General features: G+C 48.1%; 1 protein-coding gene across 1 annotated transcript in view; it reads left to right on the top strand.

Moving 5' to 3' along the window:
- Positions 1–15268, top strand: part of LOC149346641 (extracellular serine/threonine protein CG31145) — a 56486-nt gene that overhangs the window by 29803 nt on the left and 11415 nt on the right. Inside the window, exons 4-6 of the mRNA XM_089586559.1 lie at positions 13229–13321; positions 13770–13882; positions 15059–15212. Coding sequence (XP_089442685.1) covers positions 13229–13321; positions 13770–13882; positions 15059–15212 — 360 coding nt within the window. The remainder of the gene's footprint in view (positions 1–13228; positions 13322–13769; positions 13883–15058; positions 15213–15268) is intronic.

The raw sequence follows: 15268 nt of genomic DNA, 5'->3' as shown, positions 1-15268 counted from the left end.
ACGGCGGGGTTCAGGTGTCCACCGAGATGTGAGACAATTACTGAGCCGTTTCCACCTATGAAATTGTGAACTAGAAGTACTCCGCCAATAGTAAAGTTTTTCACTACCACCACCTCTCCTCAAAAATGCGTTGCGTTCAAAGCTGTTTCCAACGATGAAGGCGTCGCGCTGAACGGGCGATGGCGTTCCGTGGACTCCCTGGCAGCGCTGCAACACGCTGTCGCGTCCCACTCGTAAAGGCGAAGCTTAAGAGTCTTCCAATTTTTTCCCCGATTGTTCATAAGCACTCAGATGCTAATGTGGACCAGATACTTGAATTGTTTTCGGTACTTGGTGGGCTTGGATGCTTGAGTAGATTCACTTATGTGGACTTAGAGGGACTTCTATGGACTAGGGTATCTATGTGAACTCTGCAGCACTCCTGATGGATGATGAATACATATCAGTTTCATCGCGTGCAGGCAACCTCGATCCTCTTCCGCATCCAGTTCACGCCATTCGCCTTCATACCGGCGTCCAGCTCGTTATTCTAATCCTCTCTTTCCGACTCATGGAATTCGTTTTGGCTGTCCATTGCTGCTGCTGAGTGATTCACGCCCGCTCAGCTGCTGTCTGCGAACACGCTTTCTCTCAAGTATATACAGTCCGCCGACAGCTGCGGCTGCGTGAAAACATGTGCCCAGGGACTGCGAAACGGACCTGCCGTTTTTTCTGCATTCTCCCGGTTTTTTTTTTTTGTTTATTTTCTCCCTTTGTTCTCTGAGTTCGCTCCTCCTTTGTACGCCGAGGAAAAGCCTTCTAACTAAGCCGACGCAAACTGGCTTGCTCGGACGGCGGGAAGCTGTCTCGGGTGAATAAATTTCTGAGCTCAGCGTGCGGTACCACTTGTTGCACATGCATGCGTTAACAAGGAGTGAGCATACCATATAGGTGAGCCTTGGTCGTGCAGAGGCGGGCGCTGGTTGCAGAGGCTCTGATGATTACGCGTCTGACCTCAAGGAAGTCGCCCGGCGGGAAGGAACCGGTTGAGCCCGTGAGAAATAGCCCTATTGTTGTGGTTGATTTTCATCCGTGTTCTCCGGTTTCTATGACTTTGTTGCAAGGCGTGTGATCTCGTGATCTCTGTGATCTCCAGGTCACGGTTACGAAAGCCTTTGAGACAGGCCCGCGAAAGGAAGATAATGAATGCGATCAACATGTATTTAATCGCATACCCATAAACGGCTGCAAAGATGTATACAGAGAGCTCTTTGCAGATCCTCGTGCTTGAAAAAAGCATTTCAAAAAGAGGAGAGTGAATAACGGCATTAATACCGTGAAGGCTTCTTTCTTTGGCATAACGCTGTGACTGTACCACACCAGGACAGGATCACAGTGATTTGCTGTCGTCTCTGTATAGCGTCCTTTTGAACGAGCGGAAGCACCCGGGTTCGAACTCGGCCGCGGCGGCTGCGTTTCGATAGAGGCGGAACGCAAAAGGCGCCCGTGTGCTGTGCGATGTCAGTGCACGTGTGAAGATCCCCAGGTGGTCGCAATTATTCCGGAGACCTCCACTACAGCACCTCTTTCTCTCTCTCTTGTTTCCTCCCACCTTCCTCCTTTCCTTTAAGGCGTGGTTCGGGTGTCCACCGAGATATGTGGTTGGTTGGTTGCTTTATGGGGTTTAACATCCCAAAGCGACTAAGGCTATGAGAGACGCCGTAGTGGAGGACTCCGGAAATTTCGACCACCTGGGGATTTTTAACGTGCACTGACATCGCACAGTACACGGGCCTCTAGAATTTCTCCCCCAAAGAAATTCAACCGCCGCGGCCGGGATCGAACCCGCGTCTTTCGGGTCAGCAGCCGAGCACCATAACCACTGAGCCACCGCGGCTTTTTGGTGCTGTGATGTGACAGATACTGCGCCATTTCAGTTCCTTAAAACCAATTTTCAATTTTCTTTTTGATTTAAAAGAGCGCTTTTTGTCATAGCATTGTCAGCGGTGTAGTACATCAGAATACAGCTAAGACGTGCTAACTAGCAGTTTTAATTAATGCTGATTAGTTGGCTTTTACTGTTTGGCTCCTTAATTATCGAAAGGCGTGTGGCGCACCATATAAGTAATACACATATCAGTTTCTAGAATTTGGAGAGCGCTGTTACCCTCGGCACTGTGGCCCAACAAATTCTGGCTACATCGCGCCAAAATGCACGCGCTTTCGACAAGCTTGCAGGTAAATCAACTTCACCGGAGCACTAACTCGTCGAAATAGACAAGATCTGTTGGGCCACAGCGCCGAAGGTAACCGTGTTTTCGAAATTCTAAAACGTGATATGGATATAACTTACGGTTGGCTACACGCCTCTCAGTAATTAAGGAGCCGAACAGTAATAGTTAAAAGTTAACTATTCAATATAGTGAACTAGCCTGCTAGTGTGCCCACTTTAGGTGTGTTCTGATGTACTACACCGTTAACAATGCTATGTAGAAAAAAGCGCTCTTCTAACTCAAAAATCATATTTAAAAAGAAAATTTGTAATGTCTTAGGTGAGGCACCCTGTATACAGCAGCTGGCCAAGTTAAATATAGTAAGGCCCGGTTAGGCGTACGGCCGCCGCATTTCTTGCTTTCGCTTCGCAAACCAACCAGTCGTACAGCAATGTAAACGGCCACGTTACGAATGGTATAGGACCAACAACCCACGTCCTTAGTTCCCAGTGGTCCCCTGGGGAGTTGACTATAACGAAGAAAATGAGCAGAGAAGCGGCGGATTCGTGAAACCCTTTTTCGGACTCCTATGCCAAGCGTTTCTTTTTTGTTTGTTTTTCTTTTAGTTTTCTTTCAACCAGACGGGATTTCCGGGAGAACGAAACGCGCATTCGGCGTCCCCTGGAGTGCCGCTTCGTGCCTGGCTTTCCAGCGAGCCGATAGAAGAGCAAAAATGAGAGCCGCGAGCCAGAGGGGGGGGGACTTTTTCTGTGCAGTCCATTCTTCTCTCGTTATTTATTTAGTCTTTCCTAGCCATAAAACAGTTGTTCTATTTCCGTTCTCGTGTCTAAGTGTGGTTTACACTCCTACGCATCTTCCTCATTTGGTTATACTGTCTTACGTTGCTCTCCGTGAGAAAATATATGTAGTTGCTGATCCCTGCTCTACAACGGTGTGGTAGTAAACTTACGATCCGCTAATTGACCTCCCCATCCTCCAGTCCTGTTCCGGACGTATAGACCGTTTACAGCGCGCAGTTCTTCCGTTTGAGACCAGATGGCGCCACAGGTGCGCTCGGAACACGGCGCCATTACTTTCCTCGTAAGTCGCCGGCGTGTGTGCCTCGACGCAGCAGTGGAAATGTGGAAAGAGAAAATACATGCTCTGTTGTGGATTGCAAGAATTGCAACAAACAGTTAAAGGGGCGGGACGCGATCGTTTGCGAGCTTCACGGAACCGAACTGCACAAGGACGTACTGCCCCTGTTCGCGCCCGTTGGACATCCACCCTTTCCGAAGGGGCGAACGCAACACACATGTTCGCCAGCGCTAGACAGCGAATATAGAAGGAAATGTCTCGATCTTGGAAAATCTGCGGGGGCAAGTGCGCAACATAGCCGCATGAACAAGCTGTCCCGCCACCGAAACGTCACAAAAAAAAAACGACTTACGCTCCTATACCGCTACTGCATCAGTTCGTGTATTACACACCGTCTTGGTGCTACTGTTGAACTTCGCTCCAAGTAGCGCGGTTTTCGTGGACCACAATCGGAATAAAGCATTTGTGTTACGGCTGCTGTGCTCTGCGGTTGTCACTTCCTCGCGATCCATGCGAGAGAGTCACTAGAACCGGCTGATTACTTACAACCAACGAGACCTCGAGCATCATCTTGTCCGCATATCGAGCATGGAGCGTACCACAATTTTATACTATGTGAGGCTGACATAATTGTGAACTTCTTGTTGTGAACGCTCTGCCATGCGCGCGTTATAACAATTATATCGCGGAATCCTTGTAAACGATTGCATGCAAGCTTGTGAAGGCTGCTTGATGCATGGTACTGCTTACATGATTGGGTAACATTTGTTTTATTTATTTTTGTCGCCTTCCTTTGTTTAGCAAACCAACAAAATATTTTAGGCTTCCTATTCACCTTTAACAGGTTTGCAAACAAATGAGTACGATGTGCATGTGAGCGTTTTAGAGCAGTCTCCGCATGCATGTACACAATACGACAACGACCTGCGCAGCCGCAGGGTCATTAAACATTGCTGTTTTAGATAATATCAATAAAAAATATTAAGCAAAGCCTTCAGCGGCATTCAGGCTATCCACCCGTTGCCTCGAAGAGGCGGAGAGCTCAGCGGCTCTTCGCGACATGAAGCCCGATAACGTTTTCACGCCTAAATTGATCTAATTGGGGTTTTCGCATGTCTTTCGAAGCTTCGGACCAACCACAGTGTCGTCTTCCCGCTCCTTTACAACCGTATCAGCCGAAACACTGCCTGCGGAACCGAAACATCCGGCGCAGCAGCCGTCGCGACGAGGCGCGCGCCGAGCGCGGTCAGGAGGCGAGTAATGGCGGCGTGATCACGTGATCAAAGATGGCAGCCCCCATGATACGCCGCTGTAAAGCGTCTATACGTGTGCTGTACAAGAGCTGCTCGTGGTGAAATGGCTGCCGTCCTCGGCAGCTGTACTTGTGCGGCTTTGCTTTGGTTGTCTGATTAATTTATCTCGTTCTTTGCATCATGTCTTCTCTTTGTTCATTTCATACCCGGTATTTCTTTTTAATGGTATTAGAGGGCCCGCGGAGCCAAAATGCGTCGTCAGTCATAAAATTGGCCCATTGGCTGGAGGGAGGTGACGTCACCAGACTGGAGCATTCCCATTAGCTGGAAGGAAGTGGCGTCACCAGAGAGAAGCATTCTCATTGGCTGGGGAGAAGTGACGTCACCAGAGAGAAGCATTATCATTGGCTGGGGAGAAGTGACGTCACCAGAGCGAAGCATTCGTATTGGTTGCGGACAAGTGACGTCACCAGTAGGGAGCATTTCCATTGACTGGAGGGAGTTGACGTCACCATATCGGACATGATGTCACTTCCGGTACTGCTGCTAATGCTATGGCATTGCCGACTCGAAATGACATTAGGCGTTGTCGTGAATTTTTTTTAAACTATTCCCCTTGATTTTACTACGTCATCAGTGTAATCATCATTCGGCGAGACCGCAGTGGTCCGAACACTCCACCCACAACTACTCCCACCCTACAGATAGGATTCCACCCACATAATTACCCCACCCTCCAGAAACCCACGCTTCTGCGGTAGGAAAAAGCGACGGCAAAATCGAACTCAATGCCGCAATATGTAGCTGATCGACGTTAAAAGGCGGAAATAAAATGCGTAATGTAAAACCAATTAAAGTGCTAGCGTAGATTTGCCGCATTGCATCGTATCGCCCTTCAATTTTCTTCTTTGAGTCTTTTTCTCCACCTCCCTTTATCCCTTCTCTTATTTCCTGCGTCCATTCTATAAACGCCTTCATTATTATTCCTCTTTCTTCGCATATATCGATCCTTTTCCCGGTTTTGCGAACTCTGTCCTTGATCATTTTCCTGCTGCTTTCTAAGCGACACAATTTTTGCGAGCACTATTCTTTTTGCGCTCTTCGCGATTGGTCTGTATACCGTTCGCTAAAAAAAAATCGTTCTCGCGAATAATCTCCACATACGGTGTATATATCCTTTTCTTACACCATCCGCTTCGACTCTGAAGTCGTTCCTAAGGAAACATTTGCCAGCAGCGGCGATTTCACAACGCCCGCATAAGGTTCTTTGCATACCGGCGAACTGCATTGCGGAGGCCGCAGACGGTTCCGTTTCAAAGGGCATCGTTTAGGATAGCGCCTTTCGGTATTGAACCGTTTCCTGACGCTGCCACGGGCTGCAACGCCCGCATTATGGTTATGAGGAGAGGGGGGACTTAGGTTGGCTGAGAGAGAGTGAGGGAAAGCGAGCAGAAAGCCAGACAGGCGCGCTCATTGCTGCGAGAACAGCTGCTGCCCGAGTCGGTCGCTTTCAAAGAGCCGCTCTGTGAAGCGCGTTAGAATTTTGAAAGACGGCCGCAAATTCGAACTCGAACGCCGGGCAGTTTGCAGGTTATGCGGGTTAAAACACCTGACGCGCGCCTCGTGAGCGCCTGTTTCAAAGCAAACAAAAATGTATTCGGATGCGATGGCGTTTGTTACGTCCGCTCAGTGCACGCTGTGCTATAAGATATCCTCAACAGAGAGCAGGCAACCGCGCTCAGACGACTACAAACAGACACCTACCCAAGCAGAGCCATGTATCACAAAATGTGGCCGAACAGATACGCGAAAGAGTGCGTGTGGTGTGGGGGCTACGCCACAACGTACCACGCCACCTGGGGCTGTGAAAAAAGCCCTTTACTACCAAAGGTAAATAGCCCTAGTCTAGAGCAGTGGGAGGCCCTCCTGGCTGACTCCGAACCGAGCACACAGCTTATGCTGGTGACGAGGGCCAAGCGGCGGAGGCCAACGGGATCCTGGACTAGGGTAGACCGACCACTGAAGCTCCACATCTATCTATCCCCAACCCCCTACTCCCGAACTCTTCCTTTTGAAACAACAAATGTTTTTACTACTACTACTATAAGATGGCCATCAGCTGTTTGTCAGATTCATGTGATGAGAACGGAGATTAAAACAAATATGACGCCTGATACTGTGTCCAAAAACGTAACCACGCGGTAAATTGGTTTGGTGTATGGTTTATGGGCTTTAATGTCCCAAAGCGACTCAGGCTGTGAGGGACGCCGTAGTGGAGGGCTCCGGACAGTTCGTACCACCTGGGGTTCTTTAACGTGCACTGACATCGCACAGCACACGGGCCTCTAGAATTTCGTCTCCGTCGAAATTCGACCGCCGCGGCCGGGATCGAGCCCGCGTCTTTCGGTTCAGCAGCCGAGTGACATAACCACTGAGCCACCACGGCGGCGCGAGGAGAATTGCTTGAAAGCAAGTCCGGGAGTTTTTTTTTTTTTTCATTTTGGTTCATGATCAGATTGCATTATTTTATGAATTCGCTCTTATAATTTTGGCTATTTCGACAAATTACGTGGACTGGAGAAGTTGATTTGCCTGAAAGCTTCTCGAAAACGCGTGTATTTTGGCGCGATCGATGCAGCCAAAATTTGTTGGTCCACTGGGCCGAGGGTAACCGCGTTTTAGAAATTCTAAAAACTTATTGCTAGACTTATTACTTACGGTCGGTTACATGCCTCTCAGTAATTAAGGAGCCTAACAGTAATAGTTAAAAAGTTAACTACTCAGTATTAGTTAACGACCCGGCTAGTTAGCACGTATTAGCTGTATTCTAATGTACTACACCGCTTACAATTCTATGCCTAAAAAGGCGCCCTTTTTAACTCAAAAAGCATATTTTTTTAAAATTCTGTAAAGTCTTTGGTGAAACACCCTGTATATAAACGTCATTTTATTGCGTCAGACACCTCGTACACTTCACTGCATTTGTCGTGGTATTTCCAGCATCAAAGAAAAGGCCTAGCTTAGTCCCTTCTAACGGGTGCCTGTGTAAATATTCGTATGGATAGAGCTAAACCTGTTTTCGTCTACGCCATACGAATCGATGCAGAGGGAAGTAAAAGTGTAGAAAAATGTGCTAGATCGTCGGCACGTCAGGCGAAGATATTAGTTCGATAGTATTAGTTGATGGAGACGACGATGTGCATGCACAGCGCGAGAGTGTGTATATTAATTCGATAGTATACTATTACTTGATGAAGAAGACGATGTCCAATGCACAGCGTGAGAGTGTGTATATTAGTTCGATATATTAGTTGATGAAGTCCACGATGTGCAATGCACAGCGCGAGAGAGTGTTTATATTAGTTCGATAGTAGTATTGGTTTATGGAGTCGACGATGTGCGATGCACAGCGCGAGAGTGTGTATATTTGTTCCATAGTAAAATTCGTTGATGAAGAAGACAATATGCAACGCACAGCGTGGGAGTGTGTATATTAGTTCGATCGATATATTAGTTGATGAAGACGACGACGTGCAGTGCACAGCGCGAGAGAGTGTATATTAGTTCGATACTAGGATTGGTTTATGGAGTAGACGATGTGCGATGCATAGCGCGAGAGTGTGTACATTAGTTCGATAGTAAAATTCGTTGATGAAGATGACGATGTGCAATACACAACGTTAGCGCGTATAACAGTTTAACATAAGGCGTGATCGGCTGCGGCGATGACGAAGTTTGATGACAATGGTCAGCGAAGCAGATCTGTTCGCGCGACCGCGGGTTCGAATCCCAGTTGCGGCATTATTTATTTGTTTATTTATGCGTCCGCCAAGGTCACTCTCAAGAGCAAGCTTCACACAAACTGGACCCGTTACTAGCCAATGGCTGTGGGTCCATCAATGTTTGTTTGTATTTCTCAAGATATGGAATGAATGAATGAATGAATGAATGAATGAATGAATGAATGAATGAATGAATGAATGAATGAATGAATGAATGAATGAATGAATGAATGAGCCGTTTTGACCTCGTGAAGTAGTGATTTCACATTAAAAAAAGACCTGTCTCGTGATCACAGCGACAAAAGCAACGTACCGCCCGTTCCACCTTCGTTAGACATAAACGGAGGTAACCTATCCATCTCAAACTGCTACAGAAAGAGTTCATTCGCCAGAAATTACCTCTATAGTTAAGTGCGTTTAGCTCATACGACCAGTCTCCGGAACTGAGCGGGAGGCATTGATGGTGATCGACGGAGTATTTTTAATGCAGCCTTTTCTGCAGCTACCGCGTATGCATTTCGTGCGATTGCAATCGTAAACAGGCGCTCAAATACGGAGTCTAATAGTGAAGCGCACGCACGCACGGTTCGCAAAAACTTCCTGATGCCCACGTCGTTTATTCGTTCATCACGCTTTCGTATTGCAAGCGGCGCCGAAACTTTCCCTCTCAGAGAAAAAAAAAAAAAAACAGGTTCGGCTTTCGCGTCTCAGCTGCAACTTCAGACACCAACCCCGCGCACGTCTCGTCTCAAACAAGATCTATTCGCCGTATAATATATCGCCTTTCTCGCCGCTGTCTGTCACGACGCAATCGAGCGCTCGCTCAGAAACCGTCGCGCCGAACGAAGACGCACGGAAACACAAAAACATTAACACCGGACGAAAGGCACCATCAACGAAGCTACACACACGCACACACAAGCGACGAATCGTCATTTAGAAGGACTGACTGCCCTTCTCACCGCCAGCGAAGCTGCAGCGAGTACGGCGACTGTACTACGCGAGTTGCTTCTTGCGGCTTTTTTCACCCTCTCTTCTTTTATTTTTGTTTTAGGTTACTTCTACTAGGGCTAGAAGAAGCCTTTCAATTTCTCCCCCGTTCGCATCGGGCGACACTTTGACAGGTTTCGATGTCGGCCGACGCAGAGCGAACCCCTCCCCCCCCCCTCCCTTTTTCTTTTGTGTGCGCTTTTCTGTTTTGTTTTGTTTTTCCCACGATCAGCGAGTAGCAGACGCTCGGCAGCGGGGGAGAAGGCCGCAGCCCAGGCTCGCTCACATTAAAAGCATGCAGCGTGGTGGGAACTTTGCGAGCAGATATGATTGTGCCCGGTCCGGGCATACAGCTCCTCTTGTATACCAAGTTACCAACTGTACCTAAGAGGGTTTAAAATTGTGCTAGTTGGTTGGGGTTATGTTATTTCATTTTGAGCTTCTAGAGCCTATACATGTACCTATACATGTACATGTACACATACATATATATACATGTACACATGTACATGTATACATACGTGCATATACATGTATACATTTCAGAAGAATGGCCTGAGGAGCGTGTTGGTGCATGATGAAATGAACGGCGGCGCAACAAGGACACTAGCAAGACAGGGGACACCACATACGCACACTACCAACTGTTTATTGTATTTCATGTATACATATACATGTACATGTATACATACATGTATACATGTACACATACATGTATACATGTACACATACATGTATAGGTACATGTAGGTATGCATGTACCTATACATGTATAGGTACAGTTTTTGTCATATGTAACCAGGCTCCATGGTTTGCTTCTCATTCGTATAACAGAGCCCTCACGGCTTCCCTAAAGATCAAAAAGTTCTTTGAAAATAAGAACAGGGGTTCTTCTTACCGTACAGAGATTTAGAGCTTGAGGGCCGGCATAATAGCTTTAATATACGACTGAGAAGAAAAACGTGCAGCCTGGTTACTTTTGACAAAGACTGTACATGTATACTTATATAGGTATACATGTACTACCTATGTAGGTACATGTACTGCACCTATATAGCTTCTTTTAGAGCGAAAGCTCTACTTCACGACCGAAGCTGCAAAAGCGCGGCCATCGCTGAAGCCTTGACCTTGAACAAATAGTAAACAAATACAATAAATATTGCCGCGACAGGCATTCGAAGCCGCCGTGCCGCGAACAGATCAGACGAGACCACTGTGCTATCGCCGCCGCAGGTCACGCCTAAAAACACTCTCGCGCTGTGCCCATTGCACATTGTCGTCTTCATCAACTTCCATCTGCGGCGCAAACCGATCAGATCAGCTAAACCTCGATCAGAGATTAGCCTGAGTCTGATAACGTCGCCAGATGTGCCGACGACCCAGCAAAGCAAAACCACAAGCCAAACAGGCTAAACACATGCTTTCGCACGTCTACTCGGCTTAACTACGTTATAACCCTGGCATTTTTTTTTTAACAAACTTCTTAAATCGCCGTGACCTCGCGCACTTGCAGCAACACCGTTATTTAACGCACCGGCTAGCATACCGTGTGAGTCTGTTAACAATGAACAGTGCTCAAATGGCATCACTTGGGGGTCGTGCCCGCACTTGTTCAAGCAAAGATTAAGCTCTTGAAGGGAGCGGCTAGTGCTTGGTGGCTTATGTGTCTGAGGAGGCATAACAAATAGCCTAGTGAATGGGGTAGTGGCCAAAAGCGGCAACACCTGACGACGCTTATGCCCCTCTGCGATCTAGCCGACCGCAGCGACACCTGCGCATGCAGCTCCAGTCTCGACACGAAGAGTACATCTTCAGGTGGCGCCCCCATCCAGTGCGGCAGGGTTCGGAACTAGAACGGGGGTCAGTTACTTTTGTTCCGGATAGTACATGTATGAGGCGTATAAGCAGGGACGATTATTAGTTACTGCACAACTACGCACCGTCAGTTACGTAAGTAAAAAAAACGAATTTCGGTGCATTATCCACTTCGAGGGTGTCTTCTCAAGTATTCCTGGTAGCGGAATACCCTCCATTCCCTCCCGAAGAGTCTTCGGTCTCATATAGTTGCCCTCAGGAACCAACTTTTGTTTTTGTTTTGTTTTTTACATCTCCTTGCATCGCTCCAAATAACATTAAAGGGATCATGTGCTTAGACGAAAATGCGCGAAAAAAATGCAAAGTATGCCTCTCACTCAAGTGTTCTTCTAATACTCCTCCAGCCTCAAAAAACCGTGTTCTTGTGTGCGATGCGCGCTCGTAGACGTCTTCCGCTTCTATTCTATTTGCGTATGCCAATCGGTAATCCCGAGCAGAGCCTTGAATCTGCCACCGCGCACAAAATTCGCCACAAAGAACTCGGGATTTGGAACCGAATCGCCCATTCGAGCACGCTTTTCGGTTCGCGGAGCAAGAAATAGGGCTCCTGATCGCCGGACGCGCGCTGCAGTTTATTGTTATTTTCCATTGCAATATTTTAATAATTATAGCAACAGCAACAAAATTTTTGCTTCAATCGTTAGCGCTAGCCGTAGCTCTCACTACGCTGCACAGTTCTACCTTAACTGAACGTGTAAAGCCGCCGAGAGGGACAGCCGTTAGAGTGGGCAATAAATAAATAAGAATAAACGTGCCCTGCCCGCAAGAAGAAAGTAATAAAGAAAGAACGGCTGACAAACTGCGTTCTTCATTTCGGGTTCCCGAGAAGCTGTCACGAACGCCGCCGCCATGTTCGTCGTCGTCTCTCCAGTGGTGATGAAGGCGAGACATTCCTTAGCTCCTTAGTTTCCTGTTCTTTCTTTTCTCTTCTTTTATTTTTTTTTCCGCGAAATAGACATGTCCGGCACAAAGCGGCCACGGACGCCCAAAACGTTCCTCCACGTCCGTGACTTTAGGGGCCGGTTGTTGTGATATATATATATATATATCGGATCATGCGCAGTAGACGAAGCAGCTCATATCACGCTTCGCTAGGAACCGCGCAACTCTTGGATGCCCGTTCGTGAAAGGGGTGTCATGAAAACTTATAAGATGGTGAACAACACAGCAAGCGTATTATATGGGCTCACTTTTTCTGGAAAAGAAAAACAAATAATAATAACGACGCGTTTTTGTCCAAAAGGGCGTGGCTCTGTCGGCCAATCTCGCTTCGGTGGGCGCTTGCGGTGGACATCAAACAGACGGTCTGTCAGGGGAGATGGCTCCAGAATTTTCGCTTTCGTCTACCGACCGAGAGACACGTTTCTTTTACCGATCTCAGCAGGACTACATCGTGAACGCACCGATATTGGATGCAATCGTCACCCGTATACGTTGTTTCTTTGCTCCATCTAGTGTGCCTTCGCGAGAAAGGACGTTGATACAATTGTCTTTTGAAGTGCCCGCACAAAAAGACTAGAAAAATTGCTTGTCTTCGGTCAGTTGTGCTGTTTTCCACCTTTTTTTTAGTTTGAATTATCTTGCCGCGTTCTCTATATATCTGATATATCTGTGTGTGTGTGTGTGTGTGTGTGTGTGTGTGTGTGTGTGTGTGTGTGTGTGTGTGTGTGTGTGTGTGTGTGTGTGTGTGTGTGTGTGTGTGTGTGTGCGTGTGTGTGTGTGTGTGAGAGAGAGAGAGAGAGAGAGTAGCCAACAGCCACCGAAGCCAAGGTGTATACGGGAATATACAATTAATTACAATGCAGACGAAAAAACAACCATGTCGCCGATGGGATCCGGATCCCACTTCTTTCGAGCCAATGGTAGGTATACTTCGGCCTAATGACGTCACTTCCTTCCGGTCAATGGGAATACTCCGGTCTGCCGACATCACTTCCCTACCTCCAATAGACGAATTTTTTGTCCGACGACGCATTTCGGCCCCGTGATTAAAACATTACCGGATGTCTCACTTACCATTCTTTAAATCATTGCACAGGTTCTCCCGTGAGACGGAGACCAACCCCAACCACTTCTACTTCGTCGATTTCGAGCGACACAACAGCGAGATCGCCGCGTTCCACTTAGACAGGTAAGCAGCTGTGCTGCTTTGTTCAGCCGGTGAAGTGTTTCGCAGAGCTCGGCGCGCGCCGCGATCCCGAAAAAGAGTTATAGTGGGATACAATTCAAGAAAAAAGCGGCCTTCCCCTTTGAAAGGACCCCATTCCAGTCAATGGCGACGGCTGGTTCTCATGAACCTGCTTGCATGGCAATGGAGGGAGTGGAAGATGAAAAGGGATAGTCCTCTCCCTCCATTGTCGGGATAGCCCCTTCCTGCACTGTCACGTCACTCCCCGCATTGCCGCACTAGCAGGTCCATGAGTATCGGCCGACGCCATTGGCTGGAAGGGGGTCCTTCGACATGTAAAAGCCGCTTTTTTCTTTACTTGTATCCGGCTATAGTTCGTTCGAGTGGTCGCTGAAATCAGCACCTAATAGCGATCCGTTCAGCTTGGAAACGCCACCGCTCATATGCGCAGACTCCTGGGTTTCCGGCGGGCCCCTCCCGTGGTGGGCCGTCTGCTAAACATGACCACCGAGATCTACGCCATCACCGATGAAGACATCCTCAAGACGTTCTTCGTCTCTCCCGGTAAGCCGCCGTTCTGGTATCTCCAACGCGCGCAGGACGCCCTGAGCCGGTAGTCGCCTGGTGAGACCATATCTGATAACGACTGCTGTGTTGGGCATTTTTAGAGATTGAACAGCGTGTGTGTTATGTCGTAAGTGAAAAGCATCGCGCTGACTTGTTGGCCGTCGAAATAGCCTGAGGCTCCGCTCAAGGGAATGTGCCCCTGGTGGTCGTGAGGCTTATGTTTGCCTTAGAAAAAGGGGAGGGGGGGGGGGGGCTGTCGAGAGTGTGGGGTGTACAGTCACGAGACCCATGTCGTCCTTTCCTCGCACTATGAGCTGCGGGAAAGCGGGCTACCTGGAGTGGCCGTGCTGGCCGGGCAACGGCCGTTTCGGAGGATGTGCCGAATGTGGCAATGCTGTCCAGGAGGGCATCATCATGGTCGTTTTTCCGGGGTAGAGGATTGTGGTACAGCTACCTGTGGTAGCTTCGTCGTCTCGGGCTTAGGCCAAGAGTCGGAGCGCTGTATTTAGCGTCAAACGAGGAAAACTATATACGGAGGAAAGAAAACGGGGGACACGTCATATAGCCGCCTGTGCAGTGTCCGTTTCTTTTATTGCACATGTCCTATAACTTACAGTAAAGGTGATTACAGAAGCAAATAAGAACTCAGCCGGTAAGTCTTTCAGATTACATCAGTGTAGTGCGCCATGAGTAGCTTTTGGTTCGCTGAGATAGTGCGAAATGTTGAATGGTAATTCTAAACAGACGATGATCAACAGGTGGCATGCGAACTTATTACAAACACGTGCGCCCACGCTGATGCATCCGGTTCGAGAAACTGGTCATTATCTTTGTAGCTGTCCTCTATGCACCGCTGTAAGTCGCACTTAAAAGCAGAAATCAAAGTATGCCGGGTAACATAGGGATGAGAATGACAGAAGTAACTATAGATGAGACGAAGGGTTTGAAGGAAATTCACAGAACAGCACAGGAAGGAGCTATGTTAGGACTAGCAAGACCCCGACAGTCGCACTGTAGTCTCCCTGTGGCCTCTCTACAGTAAAGACATGTGTAACGGACATTGTTCACCCAGTAACATGTTTGTAGAAGTTCAGTTTGTTTTTCTCCGCCTGTATTATGCAATACAGTCTAATAGAAATGAATTACCTACTTGTTGGCGTCCTCTCTCCGCAGCCAACAACCTGTGCTTCCACGGCAAGTGCAGCTACTACTGCGACACATCGCACGCCATCTGCGGGAACCCAGACATGCTGGAGGGAAGCTTCGCCGTCTTCCTGCCTTCCAAGGACATCGCGCCCAGGAAGTCCTGGAGACACCCGTGGCGGAGGTATGCATACATATATCTACACTCATCGTGCCTTCTTAACTGGGCCGGGAATAGAA

This window comes from Amblyomma mixtum, chromosome 4 (genome assembly GCF_055824585.1).
Source record: "Amblyomma mixtum isolate Tamu chromosome 4, ASM5582458v1, whole genome shotgun sequence".
NCBI lineage: Eukaryota > Metazoa > Arthropoda > Arachnida > Ixodida > Ixodidae > Amblyomma > Amblyomma mixtum.
The sequence above is the reverse complement of the archived record's forward strand: the minus strand, read 5'-3'. Positions and strand labels throughout refer to the sequence as shown.